This window comes from Anabrus simplex, chromosome 1 (assembly GCF_040414725.1).
Source record: "Anabrus simplex isolate iqAnaSimp1 chromosome 1, ASM4041472v1, whole genome shotgun sequence".
NCBI lineage: Eukaryota > Metazoa > Arthropoda > Insecta > Orthoptera > Tettigoniidae > Anabrus > Anabrus simplex.
Genome location: NC_090265.1, coordinates 1,584,588,786 through 1,584,607,441, shown reverse-complemented (window position 1 = coordinate 1,584,607,441; position 18,656 = coordinate 1,584,588,786). Strand labels below are relative to the sequence as shown.

At 37.5% G+C, this 18,656-nt stretch overlaps 1 protein-coding gene across 1 annotated transcript in view; it reads right to left on the bottom strand.

The window, feature by feature from the left end:
• sev (sevenless) overlaps window positions 1–18,656 on the bottom strand; it is a 368,918-nt gene that overhangs the window by 36,585 nt on the left and 313,677 nt on the right. Inside the window, exons 31-35 of the mRNA XM_068226275.1 lie at window positions 13,719–13,958; window positions 13,291–13,518; window positions 12,788–13,101; window positions 12,372–12,566; window positions 8,768–9,006 (exon numbers count right to left, since the gene is read on the bottom strand). Coding sequence (XP_068082376.1) covers window positions 8,768–9,006; window positions 12,372–12,566; window positions 12,788–13,101; window positions 13,291–13,518; window positions 13,719–13,958 — 1,216 coding nt within the window. The remainder of the gene's footprint in view (window positions 1–8,767; window positions 9,007–12,371; window positions 12,567–12,787; window positions 13,102–13,290; window positions 13,519–13,718; window positions 13,959–18,656) is intronic.

The window sequence follows — 18,656 nt, the reverse complement described above, 5'->3', positions numbered from 1 at the left end:
CCTCTGAAGGTGGAAATGTTGGAGGTTGGGGAGCGGGCAGCGTAACAAAGGCAGTTATGAAATAGGGCAGAATACTAATTTATTTGAACTATCTGTGTGTGTACTTACGGAAGATTTCTACGACCCCTTTTAGAATGTAATTGTTAGTTTCAGGTCTCTTTATAATTTTAAATGAAGGGTTCTCTCTTATAAACTTAAAATTAATGTAGGCCTCTGTTCCCTGTCTTTGGACTTACAAATTTACTTCCCTGATGGGAACTTGTAAAATTTAAGGAAGCATGAGTGGATATCCTTGTTAAACTTCCTCTCAATTTCATTTCTTGGTGACTAAGTTTTCCTAACATTTGAATTATATTTTATCCTGTCAATCTTTAATGTTTTCATCACTTAGTCACCTAGTAGTATGGCTTAGCCTCTGTTTCTGCAGGCCTTGTTCCCAATTATGTATTATGTAAACTTATCTTTGGAGTGCTTGTGTTGTGCTTCCATTTCATTTTGATTTTCAGTGTTGTAAATATAACCTTACCTTGTTCTTTTTTATTTTCCTCATATGTGGCCGTGTAGCGTGGGTCTTCTGCTCCTGTTAACTATGGATCAGTGGATCCTTTTCTAATGTACTTCCCTATTGTGTGGGTAAAGAAGGTACAAACTGTTTTTCAAGCAGTGTGTTGTTGCTTTTCCTATGTTAATATGAACTACTGACTCATTTGAGGATGTCCTTGTAAATCTCTTATAACTGAACTCCATGGTTCAGTACCGATATGTAAATGTTTCAGAAACTACAGCTTCTTTTGTGTGTGATATTCAGCCTAACTATGAAGAACTGTACAGGCTAGCACAATTCTAAATCTTGTAAAGGTCAGAATTCTCTGACTGTAAAATTGTAATATTCTGAGCTGTCGTGCTCATCTGTTGTTAATTATTCTGAGCTTTTGTGCTCATCACATATGAGTTACATCCGGGAGGTAGTGGGTTCGAACCCCACTGTTGGCAACCCTGAAGATGGTTTTCCGTGGTTTCCCATTTTCACACCAGGCAAATGCTGAGGCTGTACCTTACTTAAGGCCATGGCCACTCCTTCCTATTCCTAGGCCTTTCCTGTCCCATCGTTGCCATAAGACCTATCTGTGTCGCTGCGACGTAAAGCAAAAAGAAAAGAAGTTACCCTGAGCTTCATGTCTGTAAATAGTCTAATAAGCTTTCAAGCTTCTCTGGTGTAAATTCTCTGGTGTAAATTACTTCAGAGCTGACGAGCTCCCATTTTGGTGTTTATGACTTAGAGTATGCAAAGATTATTGAGTATTTATGCTGAACTGGTTGTTGTCAGAGCTTACTGCTCTCTTTCTATATAGTCTATCAGCTTTTTATATTGGTGGTAAAGAATTTATCCTGTTGAAAAGAAAGAAAATATAAATATCTCAAATATTATTAGGTTTTCTTAAACTTTAATTTATGCTTTGTCCAGCCATTCACAGGTCAAGTTTCCTTCCCTCTGAAAACCATGGATAAGTTTGTAATAATAATAATAATAATAATAATAATAATAATAATAATAATAATAATAATAATAATAATAATAATAATAATAATAATAATAATAATAATAATAATAATAATAATAATAATAATAATAATAATAATAATAATAATAATAATAATAATAATAATTTCTTTTACGAGGGATTGTGGAAAATCTTCAAAAAGACACTTGTGAAGGGTCCGCACTCCACAAGTGTGTGGGATTCTTACCCACTAAAAAACCACACACCCTTTTCCCACGATGTGAGTCATCACCCCGGAACCGCTCTCGCATTACTTCAGGGTGATATCGTGCTTTGTCTTTCAGACGTCTTCTTTCGTCATTTCTCCTTTACGAACGTTCGTATGCTTCCAAATCCTTCTTCTTCTGATGAAGGATGTCCTCCACATGTACTGCCATGCGATCCCAGGATTCCTGGTTTCGCAGCATCACCGAAATAACATTATCTGTTGTCAGTTCTCCTAGTTCAGTTTCCACACATCTTCTCTGAATTGTCCAGTGGCTGCATACAAAAAAGGTGTGATATACGTTGTTAATATCATCGCAGTATATGCATGCTGCGTCACTCGCTCTGCCCACTTTATGCAGGAATTTCCGGAAATATCCATGTCCTGTTAGAAGCTGCGTGAGGTAGTAATTTACTTCACCATGGGCCCTTTCAACCCAGATATCCAAGCGTGGTATCAGTCGCTTGGTCCATTTGCCTCGAGGGTCACCTTCCCATCTGAGTTGCCATCGCCTCATCAGTTGACTGAAGGCGCGCTTCTTTGCACATTTCTTTCCCAGCTCTCCTTTGGTACACCAGATTTCATGCCGCTCCAATGCGAGTAGGTCTATTGGGGCTATTGCTGCCACCATGAGGATTGCCGGTTCGGAAACAGTGCGGTATGCACATGCAATACGTAAAGCCGCTCTCCGTTGTACGGCAGCTATCCTTCTCCGGCTATGTTCCACTGTGCTGGCCTGCGCAAGATGTTTCTTTCTTGAGGAGATTCTTGGAGCAGTCGAAAGATGATATATTGATGATCGCTCCCCGTGTAGTTCTTGATCACTTTACATTCGTAAATCTTAGGCGTAATATCCTCTGATGAGAAGGTTACATCCAGTATTGTTCCCTGACATCCTGGCCGTCGAAATGTTGGCACATTTCCAATGTTGTTGACCACCAAACCTGTTCTGGCTACCATCTCCATTATACGACGTCCTCTGGAGTCTGTTTGTGGCATGCCCCATTCCAACGCTTGAGCATTTACGTCACCAGCGACCACTAGTTTGTTTTCCATTCTGCGTATTACGTCCTCAAGACCATCAAGTTTCATCTGAAAGTTGGAAACAGATTCATTTGGTGTAAAATAACAGCTTACAATAGTGATTCCCCCAGTCTGTACCCAAACAAAACCATCATCGCATCCATGCTGTGTTTCTGGGACTTTTCCTGGATCTGGTATCCAAATTGCAGCTGTTCCGAGGTTATCCACAAACTACCCTGGATGGTCTCTCTCTTGATATGGTTCGCTAATAATAACGATGTCTACTTCCATCTCGTAAATCAGCTGTGTCATAAGATCGTTAGCTGTTTGACTCCTGTGCATATTTGCTTGAAGTATTTGTATCATTTACTATAATTTTTTTGCCTTTTCCAGAGCTTCACGAAATATTGCACATGCTCCCGATCCAGGAATATGATTTCGTTCAGCTTCGTTGACACCCTTGTCTGAACAAAGCATGCATCGTGGATTGTTCTTTTTACAGTCTACTGTCTTGTGGCCAGATTCTCCACACTTAAAACAGAGCTTGCTTCTGTCGGGGCCTGTGCAGTTCTTTGCCAGATGTCCATATGATAGGCATCGGAAGCAGCGAGGTAACATAGTTCTAGCTCGTACTCTGCAGTATAGCCATCCTATCTTGATTCTTCCTGCTTCCAGTAGTTTCTGAGCGTCCTCGTCTTTGGTTTCGAAGATGGCAAGTTTCTGTCCCCAGCTGTTTGGTTTCGAGACCGATATTTTCAGTTCTCCATGGGGGTTGCCGGAATCTCATCTTACAGCTTCCTCCACATGTGCGGCGGTAGTGACACCATCCATGTCTTGAATCTCCAGTGTAGTTCGGGGGATTAAAGCCTTTACATCGCCATCTCGTCTGAGGGCATCTCTCAGAGAATTACTGAATACCTCCCTATTTTCCATCTTTAAATTCAAGAAGAACAGCTCCCGCTCTTGTTTTACGGATAGATCGAATGCCTGCTCCACTGTCTTCCAGCTTCACCCTATCCCTGATATCCTTCAAAACATCAGCGAAAGTCTTACCGTTCATTGGTTTGATGATTACGGCTTCTGAACGACTCCTAGATTTAGAATGAGGTCATTTCCCACTTTCGCTAAGCACTGTACTTTCAGGATTATTACTGGCCTTCTTCTTGCTTCCTATCCTCACTCTTCTTCTTTCTCTTCTTCTTGGACAGAAACGTTTCCCATTTTCCTTGATCTTCCTCCGAGTCATATGTCACTGGTGATGTGTTGGACAATTCCTTATTCTCCGTGGTAGTTGGTCTCTGCTCTAGTTCTTCTGCAGATTTCTTCCACGACATCCTGCATGTTGCTCCAGCCTCTAAGGCTTCTTCCAGCTTCATGAGGCCATTCTTTATTTCCGTTTTTAGGTTTTTGAGAGGAATAGCCATTATCTTCTTCAACAGTGATCTTGCAGTCTCAAGATGCACCTCTTCTTTGTATTGATTCTCCATTATCTGCCGACTGATATCATCAGTCAGATTTAGGTCAATACTCCTACCATTTCGGCCATTGTGGATACTTTCCCTTGATACACCAGGGAGCTCCACCGTATCACGCAGAATGTCTGCTTCTGCCATCATGCCAATATGGGAGTCTAGTTGGCCGTGTGTTAAGTCAAGGAGATGAAGTTGTGGGTGGGCGCTGGGAGTGCTTACACTAGAAAACGATTGTCTATCTACCGCAGTGTACCTTCTACGTGATTTTGATCTTTGACAAGATGGCTGCTCACAACAGGATTATTTCAACGCAAACTTTTCAATATTTCACTTAATATTCTGTCGTTCCAGTTGTAATCAAACACATCTACTATGAAATTGGGCTTAAAATAACCATACAAGCTCGTTTAGGTAAGTGCCTTTACAATGTAAACCCGCTTTCTTGAGCTATTTTGTAGCTGCGAAGTTCACGCGTCTTTTCATGTCCAACAATAATAATAATAATAATAATAATGTAAAAGTATTTTCTGTAATTTTTTTCATACGACCAGTATAATTAAATTACATTAGATATGTACTCCCTGATTAACATCTCATTTTGGATGGCTGACACCTTCATATGATACAAAAATCAGGTATGTACTATGTTTCACTGTTATGTAATAATGTATTAAAATTCAGGGAAAAGACCCAGTACATTGCCATGGTCCATAATTATTACAATATGGTAGTGTTGAAAATGTTAACATAATCCAGCTTAAAAATAAATATTTTGCAAAATGATCACTCCTCTCCACAACAGTCATCCATCATTCTTTAAAACATTACTACAGGGAAACAAAGAAGAAATTTATCATGACCAATACTTTTTGTTACATGCCAGCCTTGTCATAGCCCCCTTTCAGGAAATACTGAAGTACTCCATCACCAGAGATATAAAAGGAGGCTAGCCATGAGCAGTTGAGTATGAAAGTGGGATGTCAGTAGTTCTGGCTGTCATCAGTGTCCCATCGGAGTCAGAATATAATCATGAACTGAGTGTAGTACTGTGTGTGTGTACTGCCTTGAAGTACTGAGTGTAGTACTGTATGTGTACTGATGTGGAGTCAAGGTGTGGAACAGTTAATGTACGTAGAGTTGGAGCAATGTTAATTGTCGTTGTGAGGAATATTGTAATGGTTGTTAGCACAGTAGAGTTGTTGCTGTTATGTGACCACTGTTTTTAGTTGTCACTGTTTAGTAGTTCACTGTATGGAGTGGCCATGTGAATTGACTGTGTTGACTGTGTGAGTGGTAGACTTTCTCCAGAGTTGAGCCAAGAAACAGTCGTCGTGTGTTGTGGTGGTCAGTAGTCCTGTGTTCAAACCCCTCTGCGTGCAGCTGTTGTGTGTGAAGTGACTGAGCACTTGGAGCAAAAATGAAAGGTGAAGCCTTTCAATAAGGATTATAGCCATTTCAGGTGAAGACTGCCCAGCTGGAATCCTGCTGCGAGAGACTTGTAAATAGTCAGCAGTTAGTTGTGTGTGGCAATTCACAGTTAAATATAACTGTGATTGTGTGTGTACTAATTTGATCTCCCTGACGCAAGTGTGATAAACTGATATAACTTGAAAACAATATTCTCCCACCCATGGGTAAATAATGCAAGTATCGAACTGGAATTATTATTATTATTATTATATATATAATTCGCTGGGGTCATCAAGGACCACGTTAAGTCTTCTTGCAGTTGACACTGAACTTGGCCTTCTTTAGAGCCCAAATTTCTCTCATTCTTTGTGAGTGAGCCTGCTTACGCTCCTCTGTCCAAGGGGCACCATGTTTTCTCTTTGGTTGCTCATCTTGGTTTAGCCCGTTCGTCAATATTTTCTTGCGGAAGCGATCTCTGTTAAGGGCATCTTCAGCTGAGATATGTAGCATTTGCAGGTCTTCTTTAGTATTTCTAAACCAGGGAATAGTGGTTTTGGGGTTTGAATCAAAAAAGTGAAAGATCTCTCTAGTTAACTTTCTTCTGTCCATTCTTTTCAGATGACCTAAAATCGTGCCCGTCTTTTCGGATTGTGTCAGTAATTTTCTCTATTTTGCTATAGACTTCCTCGTTGGATCTCTTTTGATAGATTCCATTTCTGTACTTTAATCCCAAGATTCCTCTCATAATTTTGCGCTCTTTTTTCTACAGTTCTTCAAGGAGTCCTTTGTTGACATTTAGAGACAGGGTTTCGGCTGCATATAGAACTACTGGCTTCAGAACTGTTTCATAGTGACGTATCTTGGTGTTTTGGAAAAGGCATTTTTTGTTGTAGATTGTGTGGGATGTTTGGTAGGCTATTTCCAGTTTGCGTACTCGCTCCTGAAGGGCTTCTTTGTCCAGTCCATTTTTCATGATGATATCACCCAGGTGGATTACAAATCATATATACAGGTAATAATAAATTATATAATATTAATTACAAGGTCTTACATTAACTAAACTTATATATATATGTATATACAGTATATGTTTCATGACATAACCGAAAAACGTCATTCGACTACGTAAATAATAATAATAATAATAATAATAATAATAATAATAATAATAATAATAATAATAATAATAATAATAATAATAATAATAATAAAAAATGGATGTAAACATCCCATAACCATTCATTACAAGTCATAATAATAATAATAATAATAATAATAATAATAATAATAATAATAATAATAATAATAATAAATAATCACATATGCAACTCACTCTGCCATCTCTGGAGGAAAAGTGAATTACGTAGTGAAGTGAGACAACAGAACAGTTCCGTGGTCCGGCATTTCATCCAGCAAAACGAAGCACGGAACGGTTCCGTGGCTCGGGCCCAATGAGTTAACAGGAATTGTACTTGTGACCTCGTGTTGTGTTGAACCGACATGCTGCAGCTGTTAGCAGTCAACTGTTTTAACTGTGTTTTAAGGTTGCAATCTCCATGTGCGGTGATAGGCGATTGTTAAAATGGCGGTTTGTAGATGTTTGTATTTTGTTTGTGACAGCAGTTGATTAGGTTGTGTGTATGTTTACGTGAAGTTAAGGTGAAATAAATAAGTGTACCAACTGACAGCATTTCGTATGAGTCTTTGTGGATACTTCAACCCTTGAATTAAATTAAATCAATGAAACAGATAATGTTTAATTTTTAACATTTTTATTACCTAAATCAAGAGTAACTTGCAAAAAATACTGCAATTCAAATTCATTAAGCCAGCTCCATGATGTAGGGGTAGTATGCCTACCAGAGACCCCAGGTTCAGATCTGGACTGAGGACTGGAATTGGATTCACTTAGTTTTACTTGTATGAGACAAAAGGCAGTGAACATGGTCACGAAAGCCATGTAATACAGCTGGGGATGCCATCACACTGATCAAATAAACACTCCAATTTCTGTGGGCCATCTGACAGGGCAGCACTCATCTTGGCAAACCAAGACCCAAAATTGGCTAAATGTGCCATAAGCTTCATTTGTTTAAATTCAATTTAACATGTTGACTACCAGCTACTGTATGGACAATTTAAATGACCAGCCCAGGAATTTAAATGCCGTGCTATTTCCAACTCCTGCTGTACATCATTCAATATTCCTGATCACTGCCCTAATGGTCCTGCTGTACATCATTGGATACTTTTGATCACTACCTGTAAGATCTGAAATTTACTACAGACCTTCACGCCTGTACATGACAGTATTAGGTGAGGCACTAATCACCTGACTGGTATTTATGATAGAGTGTTTGCAAGCTTTAAAAAAATCCTTGGAAATAAACAAATTCATGAAAGACATACCATCAGATTCATTATCCAGTGGCCTTATAGCGGATCTGTATCAGGTACTAAAACTTCTTCTGGGTTGCATTCTGTAGGTAGTTCTTCAAATTCACTGTCACCATCACTTTCTCCTTCAATGGAAATACTGTAAATTCTTTACCCAAGTCATCATTAAGCAACAGCTTCAGTATTTCATCCATTTTCAAACTTCTCTTGTAGGCCATTGCTTCTTGTCTGTTTCACAATACACTTGTCAACACTCACAATACGCGCTCAGAAACACACTGAGGCATCTGAAATGCTTCACCTCGACCTTTGTTCAAATAATAAATAGCAGACGCATGGTCTGCACGTAAACAGGGGGTATACCCTCTTTGAGGTACACTTCATTTATCTGCCATCTACAGGTTAAAAGTATAACTACAACAAAATACGCGATTGGACCTTGGTTTAAATTTCGTTAGTCCATGCGATAGCTTATTTGGCTTAGATTGGAATGTTGGATATGGTCTCTCACAAGTGATATTCACTATCCAACTTGTGTCAGATACGGGAGTTAACGTGTTAGAAAGTAAGTGAACTTTTTCTCTTCAGAGTGGCTATTTTGTAGGTAGATCATAAGGTCATGCTCTAAATTATGTAAAACAAATAAAAAATATAATACATTTTATTTATATGAGGTAAACGGATTCATTGTTTCATACCGGACAGGTAGAAGTCCTTCTCCTTCTTTGCGATAGTAGTCATTTTTGTAGATGTCCCGAGCAAGACCAAAATCACCAATCTTGACTACCCTCGTGCATGGATCACTAGATGACACTAGGCAGTTCCGACATGCTAGGTCTCGATGGACAAAGTGCATCTCTTCAAGATATCTGCAACCCCTTGCCACATCCACACACATGGCTAGTAGGTCAAGCAGTGTTAAAGCATTGCTTGAGTACTGTAAAATAAAAGGAAAAGCTTGCTAATGCAGATATAAAATAAATATCTAAAATTGTAGTGGTATGACTTATAAGAATAGCAATAATTTGGGAAATATATATATATGATCTTAGAGGATCGAATTAAGAAGGACAAGCCCACGTACATAGCGTTTGTAGATCTAGAAAAGGCATTCAATATAATGTTGATTGAACCAGCTATTTAAGATTCTGAAGGTGATTGGGATCAAATACCAAGAACGAGGAATTATCTACAATCTGTATAAAAATCAGTCTGTAGTGATAAAAATTGAGGACTTTGAAAAAGAAGCAGCAATCCAGAAAGGAGTGAGGCAAGGCTGCAGTTTGTCCCCACTCCTTTTATATGTTTACATAGAACAGGCAGTAAAGGAAACCAAAGAGGAATTTAGAAAGGGAATCACAATCCAAGGTGAAGAAATCAAAACTTTGAGATTTACCTATGATATTGTTATTTTACCTGAGACTGCAGAAGATCTCAAGAAGTTGCTGAATGGTATGGATGAAGTCTTGGGTAAGGAGTACAAGATGACAATAAATAAGTCCAAAACAAAAGTAATGGAGTGCAGTTGAACGAAGGCAGGCGATGCAGGAAATATTAGATTAGGGAGTGAAGTCTTAAAAGAAGTAGATGAATATTGTTACTTGGGTAGTAAAATAACTAATAATGGCAGAAGTAAGGGGGATATAAAATGCAGACTAGCACAAGCAAGGAAGGCCTTTCTTAAGAAAAGAAATTTGTTCATTTCAAACATTGATATAGGAATTAGAAAGATGTTTCTGAAGACAACAACAAATAACAATCACTACTGATCTGCATTTAGGGCAGTCGCCCACTTGGCAGATTCCCTGTCTGTTGTTTTCCTAGCCTTTTCTTAAATGATTGCAAAGAAATTGGAAAATTATTGAACATTTCCCTTGGTAAGTTATTCCAATCCTTAACTCCCCTTCCTATAAACAAATATTTGCCCTGATTTGTCCTCTTGAATTCCAACTTTATCTTCATATTGTGATCTTTCCTGCTTTTAAAGACACCACTCAAACTTATTCGTCTGCTGATGTCCTCCCACGCCATCTCTCCACTGACAACTCGGAACATCCACTTAATCGAGCAGCTCGTCTCCTTTCTCCCAAGTCTTCCCAGCCCAAACTTTGCAACATTTTTGTAACGCTACTCTTTTGTCGGAAATCACCCAGAACAAATCGAGCTGCTTTTCTTTGGATTTTTTCCAGTTCTTGAATCAAGTAATCCTGGTGAGGCTCCCATACACTGGAACCATACTCTAGTTGGAGTCTTACCAGAGACTTATATGCCCTCTCCTTTATATCCTTACTACAAGCCCTAAATACCCTCATAACCACGTGCAGAGATCTGTACCCTTTATTAACAATCATATTTATGTGATTAACCCAATGAAGGTCTTTTCTTATATTAACACCTAGGTACTTACAATGATCCCCAAAAGGAACTTCACCCCATCAATGCAGTAATTAAAACTGAGAGGACTTTTCCTATTTGTGAAACTCACTTTCATCTGGAGCGTGGCATTGTATGGAAGTGGACGATAACTAGCTCAGAAAGAAAGAAAATAGAAGCGTTTGAAATGTGGTGTTTCAGAAGAATGCTGAAGCTGAGATGGATAGATCAAATCATGAATGAAGATATACTGAATGGAATTGGTGAGAGGAGATCGATTTGGCTAAATTTGGTGAGAAGAAGAGATAGAATGATAGGACACATGTTAAGACACCAAGGACGTATTCAGTTAGTTTTTGAAGGAAGTGAAGGTGGTAAGAATGGTAGGGGTAGACCAAGGTATGAATATGACAAGCAGATTAGAGCAGATGTAGGATGCAATAGTTACGTAGAAATGAAAATGTTAGCACAGGGTAAGGTGGCAAGGATAGCTGCATCAAATCAGTCTTTGGACTGATGACTCAAACAACAACAATATGGTGTCTTTGACTATGGATGAAAATCATGGTAGGGGAGAAAAAATGACATTTTTGACACTGTGATTTTTAAATTCCTAATTCCTTTAAATTACTTGCATGATACGATGATCTCAAATTTAAAGGAGTTGTTTTGTGCAGCAAGCTATAAAAAACTGATTTGTGAAATCCATTGGAAACATTTGTGTGTTTTATAACTAGAATTATATTAATTAATAATAGGTACCTGCAATTATTGTTTTATTTTGTGATGGAAAATGCTGTTATTTTTTAGAGCATTTTGTGTTATCTTTGTTTTTGTTTTTTGTTTTGTTTTAGACTTTTGCATCATTTAAAAACAAATATAGGTGCATTTTGAAGGGGTTCTATGTCATTTTTATGGGTTTTCAATAATATCATGACACATTTTGATATTTTTAGAGTTTTCTTTTTTTTAAATACTATTTATTCAGGGCGTCGACCTAAGAAGATCTTTTGTCCCTACTTTGCACCATATGTTGTGAACGTGCATGCATTTGGAAATGGCGGAAGTGTAAAGTGTTGAGTTTGAGGAAAAATGAACATTAAGGATGACACAAACACCCAGACCCCAGGCCAGGAATATTAATCATTTACAATTAAAACCCCTGAACCGGCCAGGAATCCAACCCAGGCCACCGGGTGACAGGCGGACGCGTTACCCCCTACACCGCAAGGCCGGACATTTTTAGAGGTAATTTTGCTTGTAAATGAATTACTGAATCCATAGTTTTTAAATTTGATTACTCTTATCTTTGCATTAACACTCACCTTTTACATTATCATAAATACAATACTGGCTTTAACTAAACATTACAGAAAATGTGTCCACTTACTGACTGCTGTTGTGCTACTGACTGTATAGTTCATCTCAGAGGCTCAGAATAATGCTTAGTGAAAGGAAGTGGACTGAGAGGAGTTGACAACAGAGAAGTATGGTAGACTTCATAAGAAATGTTAATTGTTAAAGTATGGCAGCAGAAAAACTTTAAAAAATTAAGAAGTCCAAACACTGATTTTTTACTATTTGTTTGAAAATTAGCTCTTGCCCTCCTACACATAAACAGTAGAATGGGGACTATAGGGTTGTGCAACTGTTTATATATTTTCCTCATATGTATACTTCACAGTATTCCTTGTTGTGTTATTGCAAGAAATGAAGTATACATATGTGTTTGTTTCTTGTTAATAAAAGATAACAAAATAGCATAATCTTACAGAAAGGTCAAAACATGTATTTTATACTGACAATTAGATTTAGATCTTATATTTATTGCTTGGTGATTGAAAATGTGAGTCTGAATTTGCACCCCCATCTCTTTATAAACTCTTGTTAAGTTCATAAAAAATGTTTGTAGCTGGTTTGGAGACTTACAATATGTGGGCGACTAGAACGCAAGTAACTGAGCAGATCGCCACTCTCCATGAGCTCCATGATAATGAAGTTAGGATCATTGTCCAGACATACTCCCAACAGCTGCAGTATATGTTCATGTTTGAAGTTACTCATCAGTTGAGCCTCCTTGAGAAACTCAGCTTTCTCCTGTTCCGTAGCTCCTTTACGTAATGTCTGTGGAGAACAGATCCAAGAAATTCATGAAAATAGTTTCACACATTCTTTCAAGAGGAAATCAGAAACTGAACCATGGAAAGTATTTAATGCAGCAAACTAATGTAATGGATAACTTAGACAGAATGTTGCACATGGTTATAAACTCTCATAAAACAATGTAACAAGAAATGGTGTATAGAGTGAGAGAAAATTTAAGAGTAGATTATTGTTGCATTTACCTTAATAGCAACTCTAGTCACTACACCATTAGAGTCAGCAAGGTTCTTTGCGTTTCCTTCAAAGACTTCTCCAAAGGCTCCACTTCCAAGGAATTTTGTTAGGGTGATCTGGTCACGGCGGATATGTGGCAGCAGAGCCATTTCTTCATCTGTTGGAATATCGGCTGTGGTATAGAGGGCATTGGTGTTGTGGACAAAATTACCTCGTCGTGGTAATTCCCGTAATGTTGCCAGCTCAACATCAGGCCCACGTGTTACGCTTGCTAAAGTCATCACTTGTAGAGCCTTCTTCTCTTTCTCTCGACGACGAAACACTACAAATAAAACGTAGTAATATGTTAGTTGATTGGAGCAGTCACAAAAATTCTACTATCTGCCTGGCTATTATTAAAGAATGAGAAATTGATGAGGAAAAAAAAATGCATGTGAACAAAATTATATGATGCATGGTGGCCTTGGTGCAGAAGTGTATAAGTTGAAATTAATAAGCAGATATAGCTTACCATACATGAAGGCAAGGATGCCAATAACACATAAAACGAAGACAACAATGGGGATGGAGATTCCTAGCACAATCCCCAACTCCTGCTGTTCAGCTAGCTTGGCTGCTTCAGTGAAATCAAATGAATCACTGCTTTCACTGTACTCGCTCCAACCATATTTGTTCCTAGCTCGAACGCGGAAGATATATTTCATGCTAGGACTCAGTTCGGAAATTATCCAATAGTTATCTGCAAATATTATAGAATATTGTTATTGTCATAATATAAAATAGGAAATGATATCTGTTTGACATGAAATGTAGTTTAGAACTACACAGATGTGAAGTAGTCCTGACATTGGTTCTGATATATGCATTACTAGATATAAAGTATTTAATAAAAGAAAGAAAAGAAAGAAAGAATCTTGTTAGATCTGCCTTAGTTCTCACCTGTGCCATTATAATAAGTCACCCATTCCTCTGATGAACTCATATCATTGATGCTGGAAGCATCTTCTTCTGAGGTCAAGTTTGACTCCTTGTGTTCGCGCTGGTTCTCAGCAAACCGAGCCTCTAGACTGTATAATTCAAGATGTCCCCCATTATCAGTAGATTGTTCCCAAGTCACTTGATATACATCCCAGCGGAGAGGTTGTACCATTGGTATCCCAGGAGGGCTTGGACGATCTCCTGTATTGGAAAGATTAACAATAGTCTCCGTTACATTATTCTTGTTTTTTCTGTCAACAAATTTTTCCAAATAAAAATAACTTTTATTTGCAGTTTAACATCACACAAACATTATTCAATTTTCCCCAATGGGAAAGGGATAAGCGTGGGGAAAGTAGAGACTGTGGCCTTTATTATGATATTGTGCTGGCATTTGCCATTGGAAACTATGGAAAACATCTCCAGGTCTGCTGACGGTGAGGTTCAAACCCATCCTCTCCTGAATGCAAGCTAACAGCTACATGACTTGTACTATGTAATTAACAACAACAACAACAACAACAATGACAACAACAACATCAACAACAACAGTGGCCGGTTATGGTCTCTTGCAAGTGTTTTTGTGGTCTTTCTAGATTTCTTTATCCTCTCAGGGCATCAGTAAGAGTATACTTAGGTATCCAATGTTATAATGTTTCCACAGCACCGTACTGTACTACAGGCATAATATTCTTTTTTTTTTTTTTTTTTTTTTTCAGACATCTTCATTCATTTTATGGTTGAGTAGACAATATATAGCTGTCCTATTTATGAATCTCATTTCTGCTGCTTTCAGCCTACTTTCAGTCTACTTCCATTTTTCTTCTTGATCTTCACCATTAAAAAACTTTTTAAAAAAGAAACTGCAGTATATGAAAATATAAAGAAACACATTTTTACTGAAACAGAATTGTCCATAAAAAACATAAAATACACAACATAAAGTATTTTATTTCATGATAGTGAGTCATCTACATACAAAAATTTCAAAAAACAATTTGAGCTAGATATCCTTCAGCAGTAGGGTAGTGGAGACTCTAAACCTAGTATGTTGCTGAAGCTGAGAAAGCAGAATAACTTGGTTAATTTTACCTGTAACATAAGTGCATTTTGATGCTGCAAATCTCATATCCTCTTCTTCAACAAATGAGATTGCAACCGCGATACTGAAAGTGTTGATACACACGTAATTCCTTTTTTTCATACAAATCTTACTTTGAATGGGTTGTTTACCTAAAAATGTCATTTATGTTACATTTGTCAGTATTTTGGAACAGTATTTTTGAGACTACTTGCAATATGTTGCAGACCTGAGTCCCTTTCAGCAATAATAACTTGGTTATCTGAAATATTAATATATGAAAGTGGAAGGTTTGTTTTAGAGCAACATCAGTATGATGGCTTTGTCTCCACAACCAAAGGCAATGAAAGTGGTTCAAACAGATGGTGAAAAGAGACCAAATTAATGCAGTGCTCTAGCCACTCATCTGTATAATTCAAGATGTCCCCCATTATCAGTAGACTCTTCTCAAGTCACTGAGTTTCTTCGGCTCATATTCTGAAGACTTTGGGTGGGGATCTTAATAAGAACCAAGGCCAAGTCCTAAACTGAATCTCGGTGCCTCACGAACCCTGCATACGTGAGGGAAGGTGATGTTAAAATAAAATAAAACAAAGAATAAGAATAAAATAAATAATACCAAAGTGTATTTAATCTCTTCATTTCCTATCAAAATGGAGATACTGATATGCCAAAATTTTGCACAGAAGAATTCAGGTCTCTCCTAAATGCCAACTGACTGCTCTGGACTTTGGTCCAACAGCCTTGAACATAGGCAGTGACCAGCTATGGTAAATGACCGTCTGAATATTTGTTTTGTAATGTCTGAAGCCATTCCTTTTCAGCTTCAACTCAGTTAATTTTATAACTGTTAGGTTCTTCAGTTTGCTGAAAATAATTTTGAGTAATACATTTATAAACTACCTGAAAAGATAACAAGATAACAGTAATATAGTTGAAAAAAGAAACAATGACACGTTTAGTTCTTGAAAGAGCATCATCAGATTCTATCAAATTGCACTCAGATATTTAGAAATATATACATGTTTCAGCAGACTGAAGAGCCTAGCAGTTATAAATTATCTGAAAATGATAAATACTTACATTTTTTAATACTCTCTGGTTGTAGAGAATCCTTCATTTCTTTTTTGCAGCAATGTTGTTATGATTATAAAAAATTTAGAAATGTTGTTAGAGCCATATAGCTGTTAGCTTGTATTAGGAAGATGGTAGGTTCGAACCCCGCTATCGGCATCCCTGAAGATGGTTTACCATGGTTTCCCCATTTTTAAACAAGAAAATGCTGGGGCTGTACATTAACCAAGGTCACAGACCTTTCCTTCCCAGTCCTGCCCTTTTTTTTTTATCTCATTGTCACCAAAAACCTGTCTGAGTTGGTGATGTTAATTTAAAAATATTAGAAATTCAGCAGTTAGCTGATCTAGTACATCATCACTGGCCAAAATGTCTATAAATCATTCCTATTAACATTCTTGACATTTTATACAGACTCCAGGCTTTAAAGGGGCAGGCTGGACAAATGCCCAGGGTGCCTGGTCCAAGCATAAAGAAAATATGCATTAAGAAATAATGTAATTATTGGGATATGTATTTTAAAATATGAACAAAAAGGGTTAAGTCCTGCTGTTGAATCATCCATTTCAAACAGCTTATTTATTGCAAGATAACTGAGCGTCATTGTTAAATTTCTAGGAATTAATTAAAATACATTGTAATGGGATCAGTGTCCTCTTCTAACTTTTCCTCCTGCACTACCACTCACAAACCTTATTTCATATCCATGCTGCAAGACTCACCATTGTACTGTCGGCTGTTGTGCCCATCAAGCCTGCTCAATGCGGTTCAGTGATTTGCTTTGTGATTGTGTTTGATGAACTGGACATTGCTTCATATTTGTGTATGGTTTTGCTTATGTATCATATATAATAATCATATTTCTTTAATTTGCCAGTAAAAATTAAAATCCATTAATAATGCGACATGCTATTTGTAGATTTGCTAGTGTTCTAAAATGCAAACTTCTTTTACTTTTTAATGACTGACTTGTGATTTGAGTTATGAACTTCAGGGTACATGTGCCTAAACTTTGTTTGTGTTAAGCAGTTGGTGCTGAGATATCCCTAATACAGTTGCAATAACACTGGCCTGCGAAGATTTTCCGGTAAAAGTAATTGTATGTGATATACGTTACATTTATTGTCCTTATGTAAAAAATAATACCAGTTGTTTTGTATCATGTACAGATTTGTCACAAGTTCGTTTCATGTTTATGCTAATGGAGCTTCATTGTTGTAAATGAGGTTTAGATTGGTTGTATGAAATGCAGGTATGGACATGTCTGGGAGAAAATATTGTACGTGCTCTGTTTTGGAGGGGAGTAGTAATCATACAGGAACACCGGAAGAACAATTAGAACAGTTGCAGTTCATGCACGCACAATATCACACAAGTTCAAAATGCCAATATCGCGTTTCTCCGTAGTCAGAGAGGAGAATCTGAGAACGTCTGCCACTCCTTTGTCTACAAGTTACAACGTGCATTTGAAGTCGATTGAGTAAGTGAGTTAATTTGTGTTAAAATGGCAAGTGGCAGTGATGTTCAGAGGCAAAAATTTGTGAACAATCCCAGCTCTTCTGTTACATATGTGGCCAGTATACAATTAAAGCCAGAAGCGAAATATTATGCCATTTATAAAAAGCCTGTACTTGGCATATTTTAACATGAAGTTAGGTGATCAGGACAAGAATTTTGCACCCCATATTGTGTGTAAAACATGGGTAGAAAACCTGCGGCAATGGTACAATAGGTTGTTGCCATCAATACCATTCGGAATCCCAATGGCTTGATGGGAACAAAGAAATAATTTTGATGAATGTTATTTTTATGTATGTAAAGTGTCTGGGTTCAATATGGAAAACAAAAAGCACATTGTGTATCGCTGCCTTCCATCTGCCATAACCCCTGTACCACGTGGACCCGATATTCCTGTCCCAAAACCACCAATACAGTTACCAGAGAGTGTCTTCGTGATCTTAAATGTGGAGGATGGTGATGATGATACCTTTGTACTGGATGTTGAGGATAAAACTCCACATCTTTATAATCAGTGTGACTTAAATGATTTGGTGTGTGACCTAGGCCTCACTAAAGAAAAGAGTGAACTTTTAGGATCAAGATTAAAAGAGAGAAATTTTTTACTTCCTGGGACAAATTCATATTGTTACAGATATTGGCAGAAAGAATTCCGGCAGTCTTTTGTTCACGAAGACGATCTTGTGTTTTGCTGTGATATTCTGGAACTATTTACCAAGCAAAGGACTGCCATCTATTTATTGATACCAGTAAAAAAAGTCATCTGGAATATTTTCCTGCAAATTTAGGAGCATTCAGCGAGGAACTTGACAAGCGGTTCCATCAGGATCCATCAGGATCAGGAACACAAACGCAAATCAACACAGCGTTCCTTCACATCAAAGTGCAGCAAACAATAGTGTTCTTGTAGTGAGATTTGTACATACTAGCAATGAGCATGTTACTTTTTTGTATATTCGTTGCAATTTGATCATGTCCCATTAAAATAACATATATTCTCTATTATGTTTTCTATTGAAATTATAATAATATATCAAATTTGGATTTCAAATAGCAAAAAAGCTGTATGTGATAGGAAAAAACAGTTTACATATTTGAAATCAGCACACCTAAATTAGTGTAAATCACCTCTTCAACCTTGCGCCAAAGAGAATTTTTTTTTTTTTAGTAGGCCGGTGTAATAATTTTAAAAATATTTTTAGTTGGACATTTCATATTTTATAAAT